Here is an 18,681-nt window from a genome sequence, read left to right on the forward strand (position 1 = left end):
ATGGTAAGCAGGGTAAATTATGTTTGTAATTATTTTATATGCTTAATATTCTGTTTCTTGTTAGATGCTCTACACTTCTTACCTCAAAATGTTTAGCCAACCGGCCTGGCTGGAGATAGAGAACATGTTCATAGGCACCTAGTTTCCTCTGAAGGGCTTCCTGGTAATGAAGCTCAAACTGAACTTTTGTTCCTCCCGGAACATGTAATTCAGCTTTGAAGTTTTCCATGTCTAGGGAATTAGTTCTGCACCGGAAAATAGGCAATATTGTCATTTATCATATATATGGAAAATTCAATAAAGTGATCACTAGTGATGAGCGAGCATGTTTTATTAACCCTTTCGACGAGTATGCTCGGGCGAGCATCGAGTATTTACAGCTGCTCGGTGTTATGTTTGAATCACTCCCGTGTGCATGATTTGCCACTGTTTGACAGCTTTAATACATGTGAGGAATGTGTAAGAAATAGACATTCCTCACATGTAATAAAACTGTCAGTCGCAAATCATGCACACGGGAGTGATTCAAACATAACACCGAGCAGCTGTAACTACTCGGTGCTCGCCCGAGCATACTCGGCGAAAGGGTTAACAGAACATACTCGCTCATCACTAGTGATCACCCTTTCTCTGTTGCTTACCTGCATAGCTTGACTACAGTTTACAATGGCCAGTGGATGCACACATAGTAGTGGTAGAGTATAAGTAGTACAATGTTGTAAACCATAGATACCTTGACAGAAACCATAATTAAATCCTCCAAAGTGATACTATACAAATTGATGTTGGTGACACAATCTTTGTTCACACTATTAGTTATCTATTTCTATAAGAAGTCATACACATTAGATAAAAGTCAGCCAAACCCGCCATTTCCAGTAGTATTGATCGACAATCTCTTATGTATGCAGGTCTTCTAAAGCACCTCCGATATTAACTAATGGCCTTGTTCCCACAGGAGATAAGACTCTGCTAAAGGGGTCTGGCAGCAACCAATTCCCCTCTCTCAATTAAAAGTAATCATGCATGCTTGGGAGACAGCTTTATGTCTGAGATGTTGTAAAGTATTGAACTATGGCAGAACTGGGTTAACTGTGGCCTGTTGGCCAGGCAGGAACAGCTGAAGAGCTGGAAACAGCGGCGTACTGCCTGTGAGTTGGGGGAGCCTGGTGCTGAATAACACTGCAATCCCTTCATCTGGCATATTGATTTCAGCAATGGTGGAATAGGGAGCCATTGGCTTTTTGTTCCACCATTTAGCCTGTGCACCTGCGTCTCAGCGCAGCAGGTGCAATGACGTCACTCGATACTGTATACTGTGTAGAGCCTCAGTCTTTACACTGCACAGTGAGTAGGTGAAACGGCACAAAGTGAGTAGTATTTGTATGTTGTTTCATTGGCAGTCAGTACTTGTGGGGTGAAACTGTGGATGCATCATACTGTGTATGGGGCCAGGCAGATATCATACTGTGTGGGGGTTGTGGGGGCATCATGCTCTGTTGCGGGGAGTGTGAGGGCCATCATACTGTGTGTGGGAGGGCTGTGGGGATGTCATACTTTTGGGGAAGAGCTGTTGGGATATTATACTGTGTGGGGAGCTTTAAGTGCCAATACATGTTGTGGGGGAGATGTTGATCAAGGAACAAGGACTGAATACCAAGAGCAGCATGTTATACGTTTACTATAAACTTTAGAAAACTGAGTGAATTCTATAATTTTTGATTAGTTGATACTGATTATTATATGTGCTACAATAAGCCATAGCGTAACATGTATTAGCAGTAACAGCTGGTCAGTTTACTTAATTCTCCTCAATATTAAACCATAAAATTAATAAATATGTTAATAATAATATTAATATTAAGCAGCATTAATTTCAGCCTATTGATTCAGCCCTCCACCACAGACATGGTCTTCTTACTTGTTATGTATGGCATATTGTGTAATGCACCTTTCATGTATTTGTAACACTCACTATCACTACGTCTCCCAACTCCACCACACACAGGAGCGCTTTACTCAGCCTAATGTGTAGGGGGGCCATAAAGGGAATTAGTCAGCAGGTTTTGCTATGTAATCTGAGAGCATCATGATGTAGTGGCAGAGAGCCTGATTCCAGTGATATGCCATGTGGTGTTTCAATAAAATCAGTGTTATATCAGCATGAGATTATCATTAGAGGACTAGTTGTCATTCAGTCTTGTGTGCGGGGATATACACATTACAGCATTTAGAGAACTGCTAGATCTGTAGCAGAGATAACAGGGATTTTATCAAAATGACTGCAAGCAGCCCAGTAAGTGACACATTGCTAGACTCATGCTCTCAGCCCTTACATCATGCCGGTCTCAGATTATATAGCAAGAATGGGATAATGCATTCCCTTTAACTTACCCTGAAAAAATAGAATAAAGAGATTTGAAGCAATCTAAATTGTGTTAAAAAGTAAATCATTCATGTATACATCATGGACCCAGAGCCTTTTTTAAACTAGCTTTGGAGTTGAAGGGCTGCATAGATGAAGAAACCATCATGTTCTATACCCTATGGGATATCTGGGTACCTGAGCGCTGCTTTACTTCATTTTTGATGGTTTTGAATATTTTTTAGATTGTATGGTTAAGAAAATATTACATAGATAAGACATTGATTCTACACAAAAAATGTCATTGTGCCTCTGACCTTAAGAGTCCGGCTGATTTGCCTCTTGCTCTTGCTTTGGAGTACAAGCTTCTAGCCTCCGACTTTTCTCTTATTGAGCCACTAAATGTGATGCCATTGACATTCCTGAAAGAAAGTTTTATACAAAATAATTATAATATTACATAGTTACATAGATTGAAAAAAAGACCAAGGTCCAACCTTTTTCCACCAATCATACATTTTTTATTACTAAATTATTTATAACCCACAATGTTATGTGTACTGAGGAAATCATCCAGCCCTTTTTTAAAAGCTGTTATAGTCACTACCTCTTGTGGTCGGGCATTCCACAGTCTGACTGCTCTGACTGTAAAGAACCCTTTTCCTATTTAGCTGCCGGAATCGCCTTTCTTCCACCTGTAATGAGTGCCCCCTGGTCCTTAGTATGGTCTTTGGAAGGAATAAGTCATGTACCAGTCCTTTGTACTGACCACACATGTATTTATACATATAAATAAGATTTCCTCTGAGACCTTTCATCATATGAGAGGACTTCCATCCCTTGTAATAATCTAGTTGCCTTTGAACTGACTCTAACTTCTGAATATCCTTTTTAAAGTGTGGAGCCCAAAACTGGATCCCATATTCTAGATGTGACCTCTCCAGTGATTTATAGTGGGGTACCAATACGTTGGGATTGCGGGATTTTATGTCTTTTTATACATCCTAAAATCTTGTTTGCTTTTGCGGCTGCTGCTTGACATTGAGTACTGCTGCTCATCTTACTTGTAACCACAATACACAAGTTCTTCTCCTGTTCTGTAGTCCCGAGTATACTCACATTTAATGTATATGCAACAATAGGATTACTCCATCTTAGGTACGTTACTCTAGAGAGAATTGGTCCTAGCACAGATCCCTGCGGTACCCCACTGCTGACTATATCCCATTTAGAGAATGTACCATTTACGACGATTATGTTATTAGGAATCACAAATCTGTATTAAAAATAAAACCTTTAAATAATAGAACATATGTTTTAAAAATCTAAAAGGCATATCAAAGTGTGAGAAACAGACTGAAATGATGCTTACATTGTGAAGTTATTGATCAATGCACCTTTGGGTATCTGGATATCAAATGAGAGACTCTGTGCGTGTTTGGCATTGTTTTCCACTTTGCTTTGTATCATGGTATTAACAAAGTGTGAAGTGATGGAGGATTGCACCTTGTAGCTGTACAGGGAGATTGAGTCATGGGACGGCGCCTGGTAGGAAGAATGATGGACACACTATTGTCACTCAATTGTTGCATATATATGGACACATTTTAATTAAACAGTAATCATGAAATATATAGGGAGTTTTAAGAATATTAAAGGGAGACCATCATGTCCAGAAGCAATATTTACCTTCAGATGTGGGGTTCAACTGCAGCTAAATAGCAGCAGCTACATGGAGAAAATTAAGTTTCATTTTCCTTGTAGCTGCTCACTTCCAGTCATCAGGGAAATGCATGGAGTTGTTATAGTCATTGGTTACTGTATAACGTGGCGCAGGGCGGTACCTGAGGGTGAGGTCCTCGTCTCTTATGTCCCGGCACGTTACATGAAGGTGGAGTTCCTGGCTGGGTGTGTGGACTTGTGCTGTGAGGGGGCTACGCCTGTATAGGCCGCATGATACCGATGATTTTGATTGGCCAGGACCAGATGGTTGGCAGTTCAGTAAGGGAGACCACCAGTCAAAAATAAACATTTTACTCAGCGATAACTAGGGGGATTATGTACAGTAGATAGCGGGTACACAACTTGATGAATGTTTCCTTCACAATACATAGCATTATCCACACAATTCCTTTTCTCTTTACTCGCTTATTCTCTATCTTTACCGTTCCTCTCTACTTCACCACAACCCAGCTCAGTACTACAGTCCAGCTAGCAAGAGTCCTATTCTTAACCCGCGGTTCCGCGTCTTTTCCCCTCAAGGGAGCTATGTTGGCAGTATGGCCAGTACTTAACTTCTCTGTCACTGACACCTTGAAACTCCTGCCAGAAGCACTCTCTTCATCTTACGTACTCTGTCCCATCTTGGCCCGTTGCCTCTCTGAGTCATAAACTCTGGGCCGTACTGCTAGGCATCCCAACCAAGGACCCGTCTCAGATCAATCACTCTGTTTCTTTGGTCACTTCTCTTCTACTCTCTGTTAAGATTTTTCTATCTGTCTTGGTCTCCTCTCACTCATGTTCGGAACACCCACGTCATGTGACATTGCTCACATTAGACCTTAGGTCTGCCTTCTACAGTATGCACACTGGGCCACGTCTGATGTTCTGACAAGAAACTGTCTCTGTCCCTCCAGCTTAATCCCTCCCATTCTGGGCTAGTCCCCAACTTAACTCTAACTCTCCCTACGATCGGGCAAAACATAATATGAACACTATTAATGCATGTCACAGTTCACATTACACAACTTAACATTGCACTTGTTCTTCAAGGAGGAAATGTGGGCAATATGTCCATTTCCTTACACCTCCATAGGACGGCTATAATCAATCCTCTGTACTTCCATTGACAGCCAGTTCTGCAGCGTATGTGTGCAGCATATGTGCAGCAGGCTGTCAATCAAACTGCTGGGAGTGATTATAGTGCACTCAGAGTATATTGACAGGAGATTATATAAGTTCATTTTCTCTCTTTAGCCGCTGTTCAAGTAAGGCAGGCAGGCATAGTTTTAACATTATACAGTATCTGCAGGTAAATAGCACTTCTGAATGTGTCAGGGTCCTTTTAAAATACCCAAGTGTGTGCTCCAGTGAGACCTATGACATGAAATTAATGTAAAGTAAAATATATATATAAAAAAAATGTTACCAACTATTTTTACGCAAATCCACAATATTTTAAGTGGCATTTATGCAACCATCAACTACTCTTATACATGAGAACACAGATGATCAAAACTAATAAATATCTTCTCTTTCATCTTTACATTAATACAATTCTTCTACTAAATGGCTTTCACAAATATCCAATAAGCCCTCCTTAGCCTCTCTAACCTGTATTCTTTTACATGGTCCATGTCATTGACCTTGCAGTTAAAGGAACAGTCAACATTCAGTTATCTATCTCTGACCTTGTGGGTTCAGCAAAAAACACCTACCTTTTCACTACTATCTTCAGATCTCTATAAAACAAGAATATAGAAAATATTTGTCATTATATGGTTAACAGTTCACAAAGTAGGCACAGAGCATCAAATGTTCATTTTCAGATCTGATTATTAATTATACCACCGTAGACCATATCTCCCACCACTAGTATAACTTCCTTATCCCAGAAACTTTTTATATTGGAATTTAAATTATTTAAATAATAATGTTAACATTTACTTATAGATGGGGAAATTAATGAATGATTTATTGGCAATAGTTTTACATTTTGGTGCAAGTCATATTTGCTTTAAAATGTTTTACATCTCTTGCCATTTGTAAAGTGAAAAGAAAAGTAATGGTGTTAGATGTGTAAATTAAAGCACAAATCTATTCCTCCTCAAAGCAGATATAGATTTGTATTTCTGGAGATTTATTAAAATGCATACGCCCCCAAATAAATTTGGAATGTACATTGATTAAAGAACCAATCCCATCTATATTTTTTCATTTAATGTGTGTATATATGCATGTAATGTAGTGTGAATGTATTAATAAACTCACCTACCACTGCTCTCTCTGGTGTCCAGCACCGTTCTTCTCCTTTTCTCAGTGATGTCATCACAACTGCGACCAACCGGCTCACTCTATGTCCTATGTGTGAGCCGGAAGTCTCTTTTCTATTGTAAGCCTATGGAGCCTGGTTCTGAGCTCCACAGACTTACATTGCGAAAGCCACTTCTGAGTCACGCAGAGCGCAGCATGACCCGGAGAGTCTGCAGAGCGTGATGTCACTGAGAAGAAGAGCAGAACAGCACTGAACACCAGAGAGCTGTGGTAGGTGAGTATATTAATACACTCACACTACATTACATGCATATATACACAGATTTAATTAAAAAAAATTAATTGGCATTGCTTCTTTAAGACTGACATCTTGGTAAATTTCTCCCATGATTGTTCTTTTTTACAATAATATATTTTGCTTGTACATCATATTTAAAAGCTATTACATTGATCTGCTTACAACTTATATTGAGTTTTGACTTGCATAACATTGGTGTACACAGAAATTATTGGGCTCCGGCTCAAAATTTACATAGGGCTGCACTCATCACTTAGAGTTTTACCAAATCAATGTTTTTAAGTGCTTATTAATTTCATAGCATCTTTTTAAAATCCATTTTTCTTACAATTCAATAGATTATTCAAATGAAATTGTCTGCAGCCACTACTATAGAGAGCTAACCTTATATCTACTGTAACTCTAACTTTTCTATACAACCCCTTTTGAGGAAGCTGTGACGAAACGCGTTTCAAAAGGTCTTCTGACGCTGATCTGGCTTGGAGTAATGTTCTGGCTATGATTTGTTTGCCTCTCCATATGTCTTTACATCCACCGTATGGTTATTGAGCAATGCTGATACGATTTGAGGTGGCTTTTTTTCAATTAGACGTCTAATTAATCAGCACTGAGCACTTTACTAAACATAACTATTGGGTAAGCCCCTTTCCCCTTTTTGCACTTAGCATCCTACTAAGAAACAAAAAATTTTTTCATAATTTTCTACCTAAGTTTTTACATTTCTCGATGCTCTTATATGCATAATTTAGCTATTATTTATATATAAACACACCCAAATAGAAGAAAATTTGTCTTATTTGATATGAATTGATATTCACAAAAAATATATATGACTACACAATAGGGTGAATAACCAAAGACAAAGATAACATTTTATTAGAAAGGTATAAATTTTATTGGTACATACAATTTAATATATGTAAAATTGTGGGGAGCAATACACAGAAGGAATATAAGAAAGTTCACGACAAATGTATACATTAAATGTATAAGTAAGAGGGGCTAAAAGCTATATTCTCACTGCATCAATTACTCCTTGAGAAAGCCAAGGGCGAAACGTACGTCAGAGTCTTGGGGTCCTATATTTTATGCTATTTCTCTCCTATATGGTATGTCGTTCTTGTAATATGTATATGCAGTGTACGTATTCATCTATTTTTTGTATTTACACAATTATTGATTGATTTAATAGATACAGGCTGTCTTTCATTTCATATATATCTGATGCAATGAGAATATAGCTTTTAGCCCCTCTTACTTATACATTTAATGTATACATTTGTCGCAAACTTTCTTATATTTCTTCTGTGCATTGAGCCCCACAATTTTACATATTTTAAATTGTATGTACCAATAAAATGTATACCTTTTTAATATAATTTTATCTTTGTCATTGGTTATTCACCCTATTGTGTAGTCATATTATCTATATATATAGCAATTCTGTATACACTATGTGTCTTCTTTCTTGTACCCCTGCTGTTTGCTTTCTGACCCATGGTTATGCACTCATGCTGATGTGAACTGAGGTAGTTACTTATTGTAGGGACCAATTAATTTTGCACTGCGCACTTTACAGTACATATTAACCCTGTAGTATCTACCTCATTCCATACTATATGAACGTACCTTAACACCCTTCGGTATAAAGTAGGTTCTGTAGGCATTAAGTGTTCCTTTTATATTAGGTGCTTCACAGATACCCTATTGAAATACTACAATTCCAGGCACACTCTCCTCAGTTTTCTTTTTTTTGTCCTATGTATTGACATAATCTCCATTTTTAATGATTTTATGTAAATTACGTGTTGAATAAAGTTTGCCATTATTCTGAAATGACTTTTGTAAAAGGTCCTTTTATATTTTCGGATTCTAACTTGTCAATGTCACATCTGTCTATATGAAGAAATAATCATATTCAATAAGTAACAGAGATCACATGAGGAAATGAGCCACTATTTATTTACTCAGCCTGATTTTGGCAATGTCCATGTATTTTATTTGATCTAAAAATACTGCGCAATATCACAGAACAGAATGTATTAGGTTGTCTGTGAAAACACTATGCCGGCTACCACTACCATGCAAAGTATGAATGTAAAAACAATTCAGATATGTGGCCTTTACCATTACATATATGTATATATAAATATAAATATATATATATATATATATATATATATATATATATATATATACACACAATGCTCAAAAAAATAAAGGGAACACTCAAATAACACATCCTAGACCTGAATGAATGAAATATTCTCATTGAATACTTTGTTCTGTACAAAGTTGAATGTGCTGACAACAAAATCACACAAAAATCATCAATGAAAATCAAATTTATTAACCAATGGAGGCCTGGATTTGGAGTCACCCCCAAAATTAAAGTGGAAAAACACACTACAGGCTGATCCAACTTTGATGTAATGTCCTTAAAACAAGTCAAAATGAGGCTCAGTAATTTGTGTGGCCTCCACGTGCCTGTATGACCTCCCTACAACACCTGGGCATGCTCCTGATGAGGTTGCGGATGGTCTACTGTGGGATCTCCTCCAGGATGGCACATCAATGCGAGCTGTGGCAAGGACGAACAGGAGGAGCACTGCCAGAGCCCTGCAAAATGACCTCCAGCAGGCCACAAATGTGCATGTCTATGCACAAACAGTTAGAAGCCGACTCCATGAGGGTGGTATGAGGGCCCAACGTCCACAGATAGGGGTTGTGCTCACAGCCCAACACCGTGCAGGACGCTTGGCATTTGCCACAGAACACCAGGATTGGCAAAGTCGCCACTGGCACCCTGCGCTCTTCACAGATGAAAGCAGTTTCACACTAAGCACATGTGACAGACGTGACAGAGTCTGGAGACGCCGTGGAGAGCGATCTGCTGCCTGCAACATTCTTCAGCATGACCGGTTTGGCAGTGGGTCAGTAATGGTGTGGGGTGGCATTTCTTTGGAGGGCCACACAGCCCTCCATATGCTCGCCAGAGGTAGCCTGACTGCCATTAGGTACCGAGATGAGATCCTCAGACCCTTTGTGAGACCATATGCTGGTGCGGTTGGCCCTGGGTTCCTCCTAATGCAGGACAATGCCAGACCTCATGTGGCTGGAGTGTGTCAGCATTTCCTGCAAGATGAAGGTATTGAAGCTATGGCCCGCCCGTTCCCCAGACCTGAATCCGATTGAGCACATCTCGGACATCATGTCTCGCTCCATCCACCAACGTCACGTTGCACCACAGACTGTCCAGGAGTTGACGGATGCTTTAGTCCAGGTCTGGGAGGAGATTCCACAGGAGACCATCCGCAACCTGATCAGGACCATGCCCAGGCGTTGTAGGGAGGTCATACAGGCACGTGGAGGCCACCCACAATACTGAGCCATCAAAGTTGGATCAGCCTGTAGTGTGTTTTTCCACTTCAATTTTGGGGGTGACTCCAAATCCAGGCCTCCATTGGTTAATAAATTTGATTTCCATTGATGATTTTTGTGTGATTTTGTTGCCAGCACATTCAACTTAGTACAGAACAAAGTATTCAATGAGAATATTTCATTCATTCAGATCTAGGATGTGTTATTTGAGTGTTCCCTTTATTTTTTTGAGCAGTGTGTATATATATATATATATATATATATATATATATATATATGTACATATACAGTACAGACCAAAAGTTTGGACACACCTTCTCATTTAAAGATTTTTCTGTATTTGACTATGAAAATTGTACATTCACACTGAAGGCATCAAAACTATGAATTAACACATGTGGAATTATATACTTAGCAAAAAAGTGTGAAGCAACTGAAAATACGTCTTATATTCTAGGTTCTTCAAAGTAGCCACCTTTTGCTTTGATGACTGCTTTGCACACTCTTGGCATTCTCTTGATGAGCTTCAAGAGGTAGTCACCGGAAATGGTCTTCCAACAAACTTGAAGGAGTTCCCAGAGATGCTCAGCACTTGTTGGCCCTTTTGCCTTCACTCTGCGGTCCAGCTCACTCCAAACCATCTCGATTGGGTTCAGGTCTGGTGACTGTGGAAGCCAGGTCATCTGGCGTAGCACCCCATCACTCTCCTTCTTGGTCAAATAGCCCTTACACAGCCTGGAGGTGTGTTTGGGGTCATTGTCCTGTTGAAAAATAAATGATGGTCCAACTAAACGCAAACCGGATGGAATAGCATGCCGCTGCAAGATGCTGTGGTAGCCATGCTGGTTCAGTATGCCTTCAATTTAGAATAAATCCCCAACAGTGTCACCAGCAAAGCACCCCCACACCATCACACCTCCCCCTCCATGCTTCACGGTGGGAACCAGGCATGTAGAGTCCATCCGTTCACCTTTTCTGCGTCGCACAAAGACACGGTGGTTGGAACCAAAGATCTCAAATTTGGACTCATCAGACCAAAGCACAGATTTCCACTGGTCTAATATCCATTTCTTGTGTTCTTTAGCCCAAACAAGTCTCTTCTGCTTGTTGCCTGTCCTTAGCAGTGGTTTCCTAGCAGCTATTTTACCATGAAGGCCTGCTGCACAAAGTCTCCTCTTAACAGTTGTTGTAGAGATGTGTCTGCTGCTAGAACTCTGTGTGGCATTGACCTGGTCTCTAATCTGAGCTGCTGTTAACCTGCGATTTCTGAGGCTGGTGACTCGGATAAACTTATCCTCAGAAGCAGAGGTGACTCTTGGTCTTCCTTTCCTGGGGCGGTCCTCATGTGAGCCAGTTTCTTCTTTGTAGCGCTTGATGATTTTTGCAACTGCACTTGGGGACACTTTCAAAGTTTGCCCAATTTTTCGCACTGACTGACCTTCATTTCTTAAAGTAATGATGGTCACTTGTTTTTCTTTACTTAGAATTTGTATTATGGCAAGAAAAAAGCAGCTAACACTCTATTCAGTATGACTATCAGCTGTGTATCCACCAGACTTCTGCACAACACAACTGATGGTCCCAACCCCATTTATAAGGCAAGAAATCCTTCTTATTAAATCTGACAGGGCACACCTGTGAAGTGAAAACCATTTCCGGGGAAATACAGAAATCTTTAAATGAGAAGGTGTGTCCAAACTTTTGGTCTGTACTGTATATATATATATATATATATATATATACATATATATATACATATATATATATATATATATATATAGTACAGACCAAAAGTTTGGACACACCTTCTCATTTAAAGATTTTTCTGTATTTTCATGACTTTGAAAATTGTAAATTCACACTGAAGGCATCAAAACTATGAATTAACACATGTGGAATTATATACTTAACAAAAAAGTGTGAAACAACTGAAAATATGTCTTATATTATAGGTTCTTCAAAGTAGCCACCTTTTGCTTTGATGACTGCTTTGCACACTCTTGGCATTCTCTTGATGAGCTTCAAGAGGTAGTCACCGGAAATAGTTTTTACTTCGCAGGTGTGCCCTGTCAGGTTTAATAAGTGGGATTTCTTCCCTTATAAATGGGGTTGGGACCATCAGTTGTGTTGTGCAGAAGTCAGGTGGATACACAGCTGATAGTCCTACTGAATAGACTGTTAGAATTTGTATTATGGCAAGAAAAAAGCAGCTAAGTAAAGAAAAACAAGTGGTCATCATTACTTTAAGAAATGAAGGTCAGTCAGTCCGAAAAATTGGGCAAACTTTGAATGTGTCCCCAAGTGCAGTTGCCAAAACCATCAAGCGCTACAAAGAAACTGTCTCACATGAGGACCGCCCCAGGAAAGGAAGACCAAGAGTCACCTCTGCTTCTGAGGATAAGTTTATCCGAGTCACCAGCCTCAGGAATCGCAGGTTAACAGCAGCTCAGATTAGAGACCAGGTCAATGCCACACAGAGTTCTAGCAGCAGACACATCTCTACAACAACTGTTAAGAGGAGACTTTGTGCAGCAGGCCTTCATGGTAAAATAGCTGCTAGGAAACCACTGCTAAGGACAGGCAACAAGCAGAAGAGACTTGTTTGGGCTAAAGAACACAAGAAATGGACATTAGAACAGTGGAAATCTGTGCTTTGGTCTGATGAGTTCAAATTTGAGATCTTTGGTTCCAACCACCGTGTCTTTGTGCGATGCAGAAAAGGTGAACGGATTGACTCTACATGACTGGTTCCCACCGTGAAGCATGGAGGAGGAGGTGTGATGGTGTGGGGGTGCTTTGCTGGTGACACTGTTGGGGATTTATTCAAAATTGAAGGCATACTGAACCAGCATGGCTACCACAGCATCTTGCAGCGGCATGCTATTCCATCTGGTTTGCGTTTAGTTGGACCATCATTTATTTTTCAACAGGACAATGACCCCAAACACACCTCCAGGCTGTGTAAGGGCTATTTGACCAAGAAGGAGAGTGATGGGGTGCTACGCCAGATGACCTGGCCTCCACAGTCACCAGACCTGAACCATATCGAGATGGTTTGGGGTGAGCTGGACCGCAGAGTGAAGGCAAAAGGGCCAACAAGTGCTAAGCATCTCTGGGAACTCCTTCAAGATTGTTGGAAGACCATTTCCGGTGACTACATCTTGAAGCTCATCAAGAGAATGCCAAGAGTGTGCAAAGCAGTCATCAAAGCAAAAGGTGGCTACTTTGAAGAACCTAGAATATAAGACATATTTTCAGTTTTTCACATTTTTTTGTTAAGTATATAATTCCACATGTGTTAATTCATGGTTTTGATGCCTTCAGTGTGAATGTACAATTTTCAAAGTCATGAAAATACAGAAAAATCTTTAAATGAGAAGGTGTGTCCAAACTTTTGGTCTGTACTGTATATATATATATATATATATATATATATATATATATATATATATATATATATATATATGAAATGTATAGTGACCATCTTTACCTAACTTATTGTTATGTATCTATCTTAGTCCATTGCATTTGGACTATATTACTAGTAAGGTTTTTGAAGATAACAGTGTGATAAAAGGGCAGATAACATGGTAGATGATGATCAATTGATTTTATTGAATTATTGATCAGCCTAAATAATGTAGAGTTCACCCATTTCCAATGTGAATGGTAGCTCTCTCCTTTCTCCCTGCTGTGACCCATTACCCAGCATGTGAGTGACCCTAGTGACACCTTGGACTGTGCACCCTGACAGTCGTGCATTACATGACCTTGTGTAGGTTGCTTTATCTACTCAGCAAACATACAGACATGCAGATATCAGAACATTATGTTATATATAAGCTGAAGTTACAATTAATCTTTCTGCCCTTGTAGTACATGTATGTCTATAGCTATAACATATGGTCTGAGTATGGTTACAGTACTGAATGAGTTGTGGCGATTTTTAATTAGTTACTTTTAATACACGGACAGGTGAACAATTTGCAGTGTGTCTTTTTTTATGAAGGTTACGATAAGTTTTCAATGTATCTTGGGAAATATGTCCATACCTTAAATCTTTCACCATGATTACTTTCAAACTCTGGAATAAGATCACCAAGATCCTAAAAAGTAAATTCACAATCAGAAGTGTAACTTAAAGTTGCTATGTACATGGCCTTCACATAGCCTACTTCACATGTACTACACACATACCACAGTTATCGCTCGATATGATTTATATACACTGTAAAATGAATTGATCGCTTTGTATAATGGATTCACGCCATCATATGAAATGACACTCTATAGTTATCAGGACTTCACAACTCTGTACTGGCTACTTATGGTGTCACATTTTATGTATGAGGATGGACTATGGTCCCCCAGGCCTTATAGCAGGTGATTCTTGCCATATGAAGAGTACTGGCTTTCCACTTACAAAATCTTTAGTATAGATTATTGGAGGCATTTAGGCATACTTAAAGGGTTTTTTCCAGACTTACAATATTGATGATCTATTGACAGGATATATAGCCAGCTTCCTATTGCCGGTTTCATATTGCCAGCTCAGACTGCAGGAATGATGGCAACACATGACATACCTACTGTGGGGGTCATGTGGCTAAGTGCTATAGGTTGGTGACCTAGCCCAAAAAAACCTTCACCATGTAACTCTATGAATCAGAATCAATATAGAGCTGGCCTACAGAGTACCATGACTGAATGGATAGAATCAATATATAGGATAGGTCATCATTATCAGATTGGGCAAGTAAGTTCCTATTCAGTTATATTGGAGCTGAGCTGCAGCACCTGATAATCTCCACTGAATAGTAAACTAAGATACGCTGTTCTGGCTCCATACATTGTCTACATCCGGCCACCGCTGAAAAATGCTGATAGTGGGGGAGCCGGGTATCTGAGACACACCGATCTGACATTGTGAACTATCACAAGAAGAAATCATCAATACCTTAACATCACAGAGAAAGAGGCCATACTTATCATTCCTGGCTACAATACCAATATACTGCAGGATACAGATTGGCCCTTTGGACATGGCACAAGTGTAAAATATGTGTACCTCCACTCTAAATCATCAGGGCCTGTCTGTATCCTGCAGCATATTGGTATTATAACCAGGAGTTGATAAGTATGGCTTCTTTTTAACTATGTTGTGTTTGGATTTGATGTCCTTGTCAGCAAAAAGCCATCCGCAAGGCTAGAAAACCCTTTTCTATGCAAAACTTTTTACTTATTTTGTAAAAGGTACATATAAACAATGGCATAACATCAGCATCACTTGTAAATCATAAGGCCTCATTCAGACGTCCCATTTTCACACGTACGAGAAAAACGGACTGATTATTTTGATCAGACTCTGATGAGACTTTGACCAGAGTGTCATCAATTTTTCTCATACATGGAGAAAAAAAAGTTTCTCCACCCTCCCCTTCCTGCAGTCCATGAAAATCGGACTGTACGTGGTTGTTTTTTTCACAGACCCATAGACTTGCATTTCTGATTTTGATCCGATGCTCGGATCAAAATTGGACATGTCTCTGCCATTTTTTATGTGGACCATGGAAATCATGGGCATACGAATGGCCCTATAAACTATCACAGGTATGAGTGCCATCCGTGAAAATCATGGATTGCATTCATAGAAGAACATCGGACATCTGAATGAGGCATAACAGATAGCCTGGATAGATTAATATCTTTCAACCAACCAATCAATACTTCTAAACATCTCTATGTTATGTCAAAAGTTTTGTGACAATGCAGCTACACTTTAAAAAGACAAATACCTGATTACATTATTTAATAAATTACCTTCCAAATAAATATTCCATAACCAGTAGCTGAAGAACCAAATGTGGCTCTGAGACCTTCTCTATGTGACTCCCTAACTGGTGGCAGTTCTAAGTAATGCTGTGTACCATTGGTACCAGGCATATCATACAACTAATATAAATATGACAAATAGCACTAAAATTACCACCATCTGACTATTAATAGACTTTTTGCCCTTCATCTAATGTGTCTCAACACTACATGTCAGAATTGAAAGTATCTCTGTACAATAGTACTTAGGGGCCACTAGTTATGGTTTGTATGCTTTCACATGTAATTGTATATTGAAAATGTGTTCAAGGAAATCATTTGTTTAGACATATAAGAAGACCTTCATAAAGAGAACATGTCACTAGATTCATTCTGCCTGTATGACGGGCAGCATTATTACGAGCCCAGCTGTTCTATCTTTCAAGAAAGCATAGTTTAAAAATCCATAATAAGAGATGTGACTCGTCCATCTTCTGCCCCCAGCCAGCTTCTCCCCATCCCAGGTGATTGACAGGTCTCTTCTTATATGCACACATGGGAGAGACCTATCAATCACCTGGAGTGGGGCGCGGAGAAGCCATCGGTGGCTGTGCCAGGCTAGTCAGATCTCTCCCTGTAGTCTGCGGTCAACTCTTCAAACTATGTTTTCTCTGAAATGCCGCAGGGTTTCAGAGAAAGTCATACTTGGCTGCAATCACACAGCCCGGCTTGGGTTCATGCTGCCCGTGGTTCTGGCAGCCTGAATCTAGTGACAGGTCACCTTTAAAAGGGTTGTACGATAAATGAATGTTACATTACTAAGGGAAAATATGTCCAAGTTGTACCTTACAGACATCGGTTAAAGGAGGAAATAATGTTAGAGAAATCACATATAAAGGCTAAATAGAATTGTTATTACAACTTTAGAGAAAAATATTTAATAGACTATGTTCTTTTTTTACGGTGGGATTACTTATTACGGCAGTATATAAAGTAGCATTTCTGCAATATTTCTTTACCTTTTTATATACATGCTAATAAATCCCATTTCAAAGAATAAAAGTTTAAATGTTGTAAAAACTTACCAAAACTGTCTCCCATAAGTCACTTACAAAATATAGCCATTTTTAACTTTGGTTGGGGCCTAATCCCACTCAAAGCCCATCATTGTACAGCTGGATGCAGGGTGCATGTACTGAAAGGCTGCATTAAAAGGTGCCAGCAATCATTGATCTCTTCTAATCTAGTGATATAACATGCATGCTGGGTCTAGGTAACGGGTTTTTGTGCTAATCGGGGACCAGTGATAATAGCCGGATCATTATGCAACCATCAGCTATTCCATGTCTGTGGCCATGTTTAGTCTTTAAGATAAATCAGTATAAATAAGTACTGTACATTAATGAAAATCATAATACATTGTGACAAACTAGCCAAATACAGGAGCCCAGAGGGATAGAGTCGGGAGTGGAACCTACTAATGTGCGCACTACATTATTCCTTTAATTGACAGGTGAAAAAATTTAGCAAGCTTAAAAATTTGCATTTATAGAGCAACATTTATGGTGAATAAAGAAGCACAATTGTATCCATTAATTGGTCAACTACATTTCAGACCCACTGTAAGGCTACATTCACACATCCATGTCTATTTTTAAAATTGTGTAAAACAAACAGTTTTTCTCTCATGTGTCGTCCTTATTGCCTCCATTTTGCATCCATTTTGTATCGCATCCATTTTTAAAAACTGAAGAAGGTACACCGTCTCTGCTTTAATTCATCCATTGACTCTTAATAATGGATCAGTGAAAAATGGATTCAATGTGGATAGCTTCAGGTTTTCATCCATTTTTAATGGATCCTCATAGACTTTAATGGCTGAATTTGATCCACAAAACGGATGAGAATAGGACCTTCTCTGAGTCTCATAGATTAGAAACATGCATATATTTTTTAAAATGGATGTGTTTATCGAGCAACGAAACTGTAGGATCAGTATGCTGTCAGCATAAAAAGTGCATAGCACATGGAAGTACACAACGGATGTGTGAATGTAGCCTTAGCTGCAGGTACCATCCTCCACGATGCAGTGCCATATTCAGGATGTGCAAAAAGTTGGATGAATCCCTGTTATAATTAGCGATTATTGCTTTCCATCTAGTATTTCTTCCACATTTAAAAGACACAACAAATCATAACCAACTAAATAAAATTATTTAATGCCAAGTAATAGGTCATTTTTTATTTTAGAGGGACATGGGAATCATACAGTTATGCATAAATTTTTTTTTTACTGAGAAGCTGGTCAATCTGATTTATGCTGATTAAATTATAGTAACTGTATTATGAAGCATGTAAAATACTCACCGCAGAATCAGGTAACTCTTCTATGAATAGATCAAATCCTTTTATTTCAGCAGTAAAAACTAATAACAGGAAATATAATATACGCTTCATGATTTCAAATTTGCAGCCAGAGAAATCCTCTGGCCTCTGGTTGGTCTTCAATGAGGTGGAACCCACTTCACTGTGGAGTTTATAACTTCTCTTTTTGGAAAATCTAAAATAATAAACTTTGTTCTGGCCCAATGCAAATATTTGCCAGGTAGTACAAGTCACAGGTAGGACAGGGACTGAGAGGTTGTGCAAACATACAGTTTTCATGTTATCATCGGTTGATGGATGTTGTCTTTCTAAATTTCACTCTTACTTTGAAGTTGATTTCTCTTCTTAATATTGAGATTGAAGGTCAAAAATATAAAGAACCAGACCCTGAATACACCTGAAGAGATATGTCAAACCTTGCATTAAAAATGATAATTACTTGGATTGT

At 39.0% G+C, this 18,681-nt stretch overlaps 1 protein-coding gene across 1 annotated transcript in view; it reads right to left on the reverse strand.

Annotated features, from left to right (window-relative positions):
• Positions 1 to 18,403, reverse strand: part of ITIH2 (inter-alpha-trypsin inhibitor heavy chain 2) — a 67,427-nt gene extending 49,024 nt beyond the window's left edge. The window contains exons 1-6 of the mRNA XM_073652446.1: positions 18,216 to 18,403; positions 14,090 to 14,143; positions 5,803 to 5,826; positions 3,738 to 3,910; positions 2,683 to 2,787; positions 83 to 245 (exon numbers count right to left, since the gene is read on the reverse strand). Coding sequence (XP_073508547.1) covers positions 83 to 245; positions 2,683 to 2,787; positions 3,738 to 3,910; positions 5,803 to 5,826; positions 14,090 to 14,143; positions 18,216 to 18,305 — 609 coding nt within the window. The 5' untranslated portion in view covers positions 18,306 to 18,403. The remainder of the gene's footprint in view (positions 1 to 82; positions 246 to 2,682; positions 2,788 to 3,737; positions 3,911 to 5,802; positions 5,827 to 14,089; positions 14,144 to 18,215) is intronic.
• Between the last annotated feature and the right edge of the window lie 278 nt (positions 18,404 to 18,681).

This window comes from Phyllobates terribilis, unplaced genomic scaffold (assembly GCF_046119375.1).
Source record: "Phyllobates terribilis strain yellow unplaced genomic scaffold, ASM4611937v1 Scaffold_11__3_contigs__length_659146591, whole genome shotgun sequence".
In the NCBI taxonomy this organism is placed as follows: Eukaryota; Metazoa; Chordata; class Amphibia; order Anura; family Dendrobatidae; genus Phyllobates; species Phyllobates terribilis.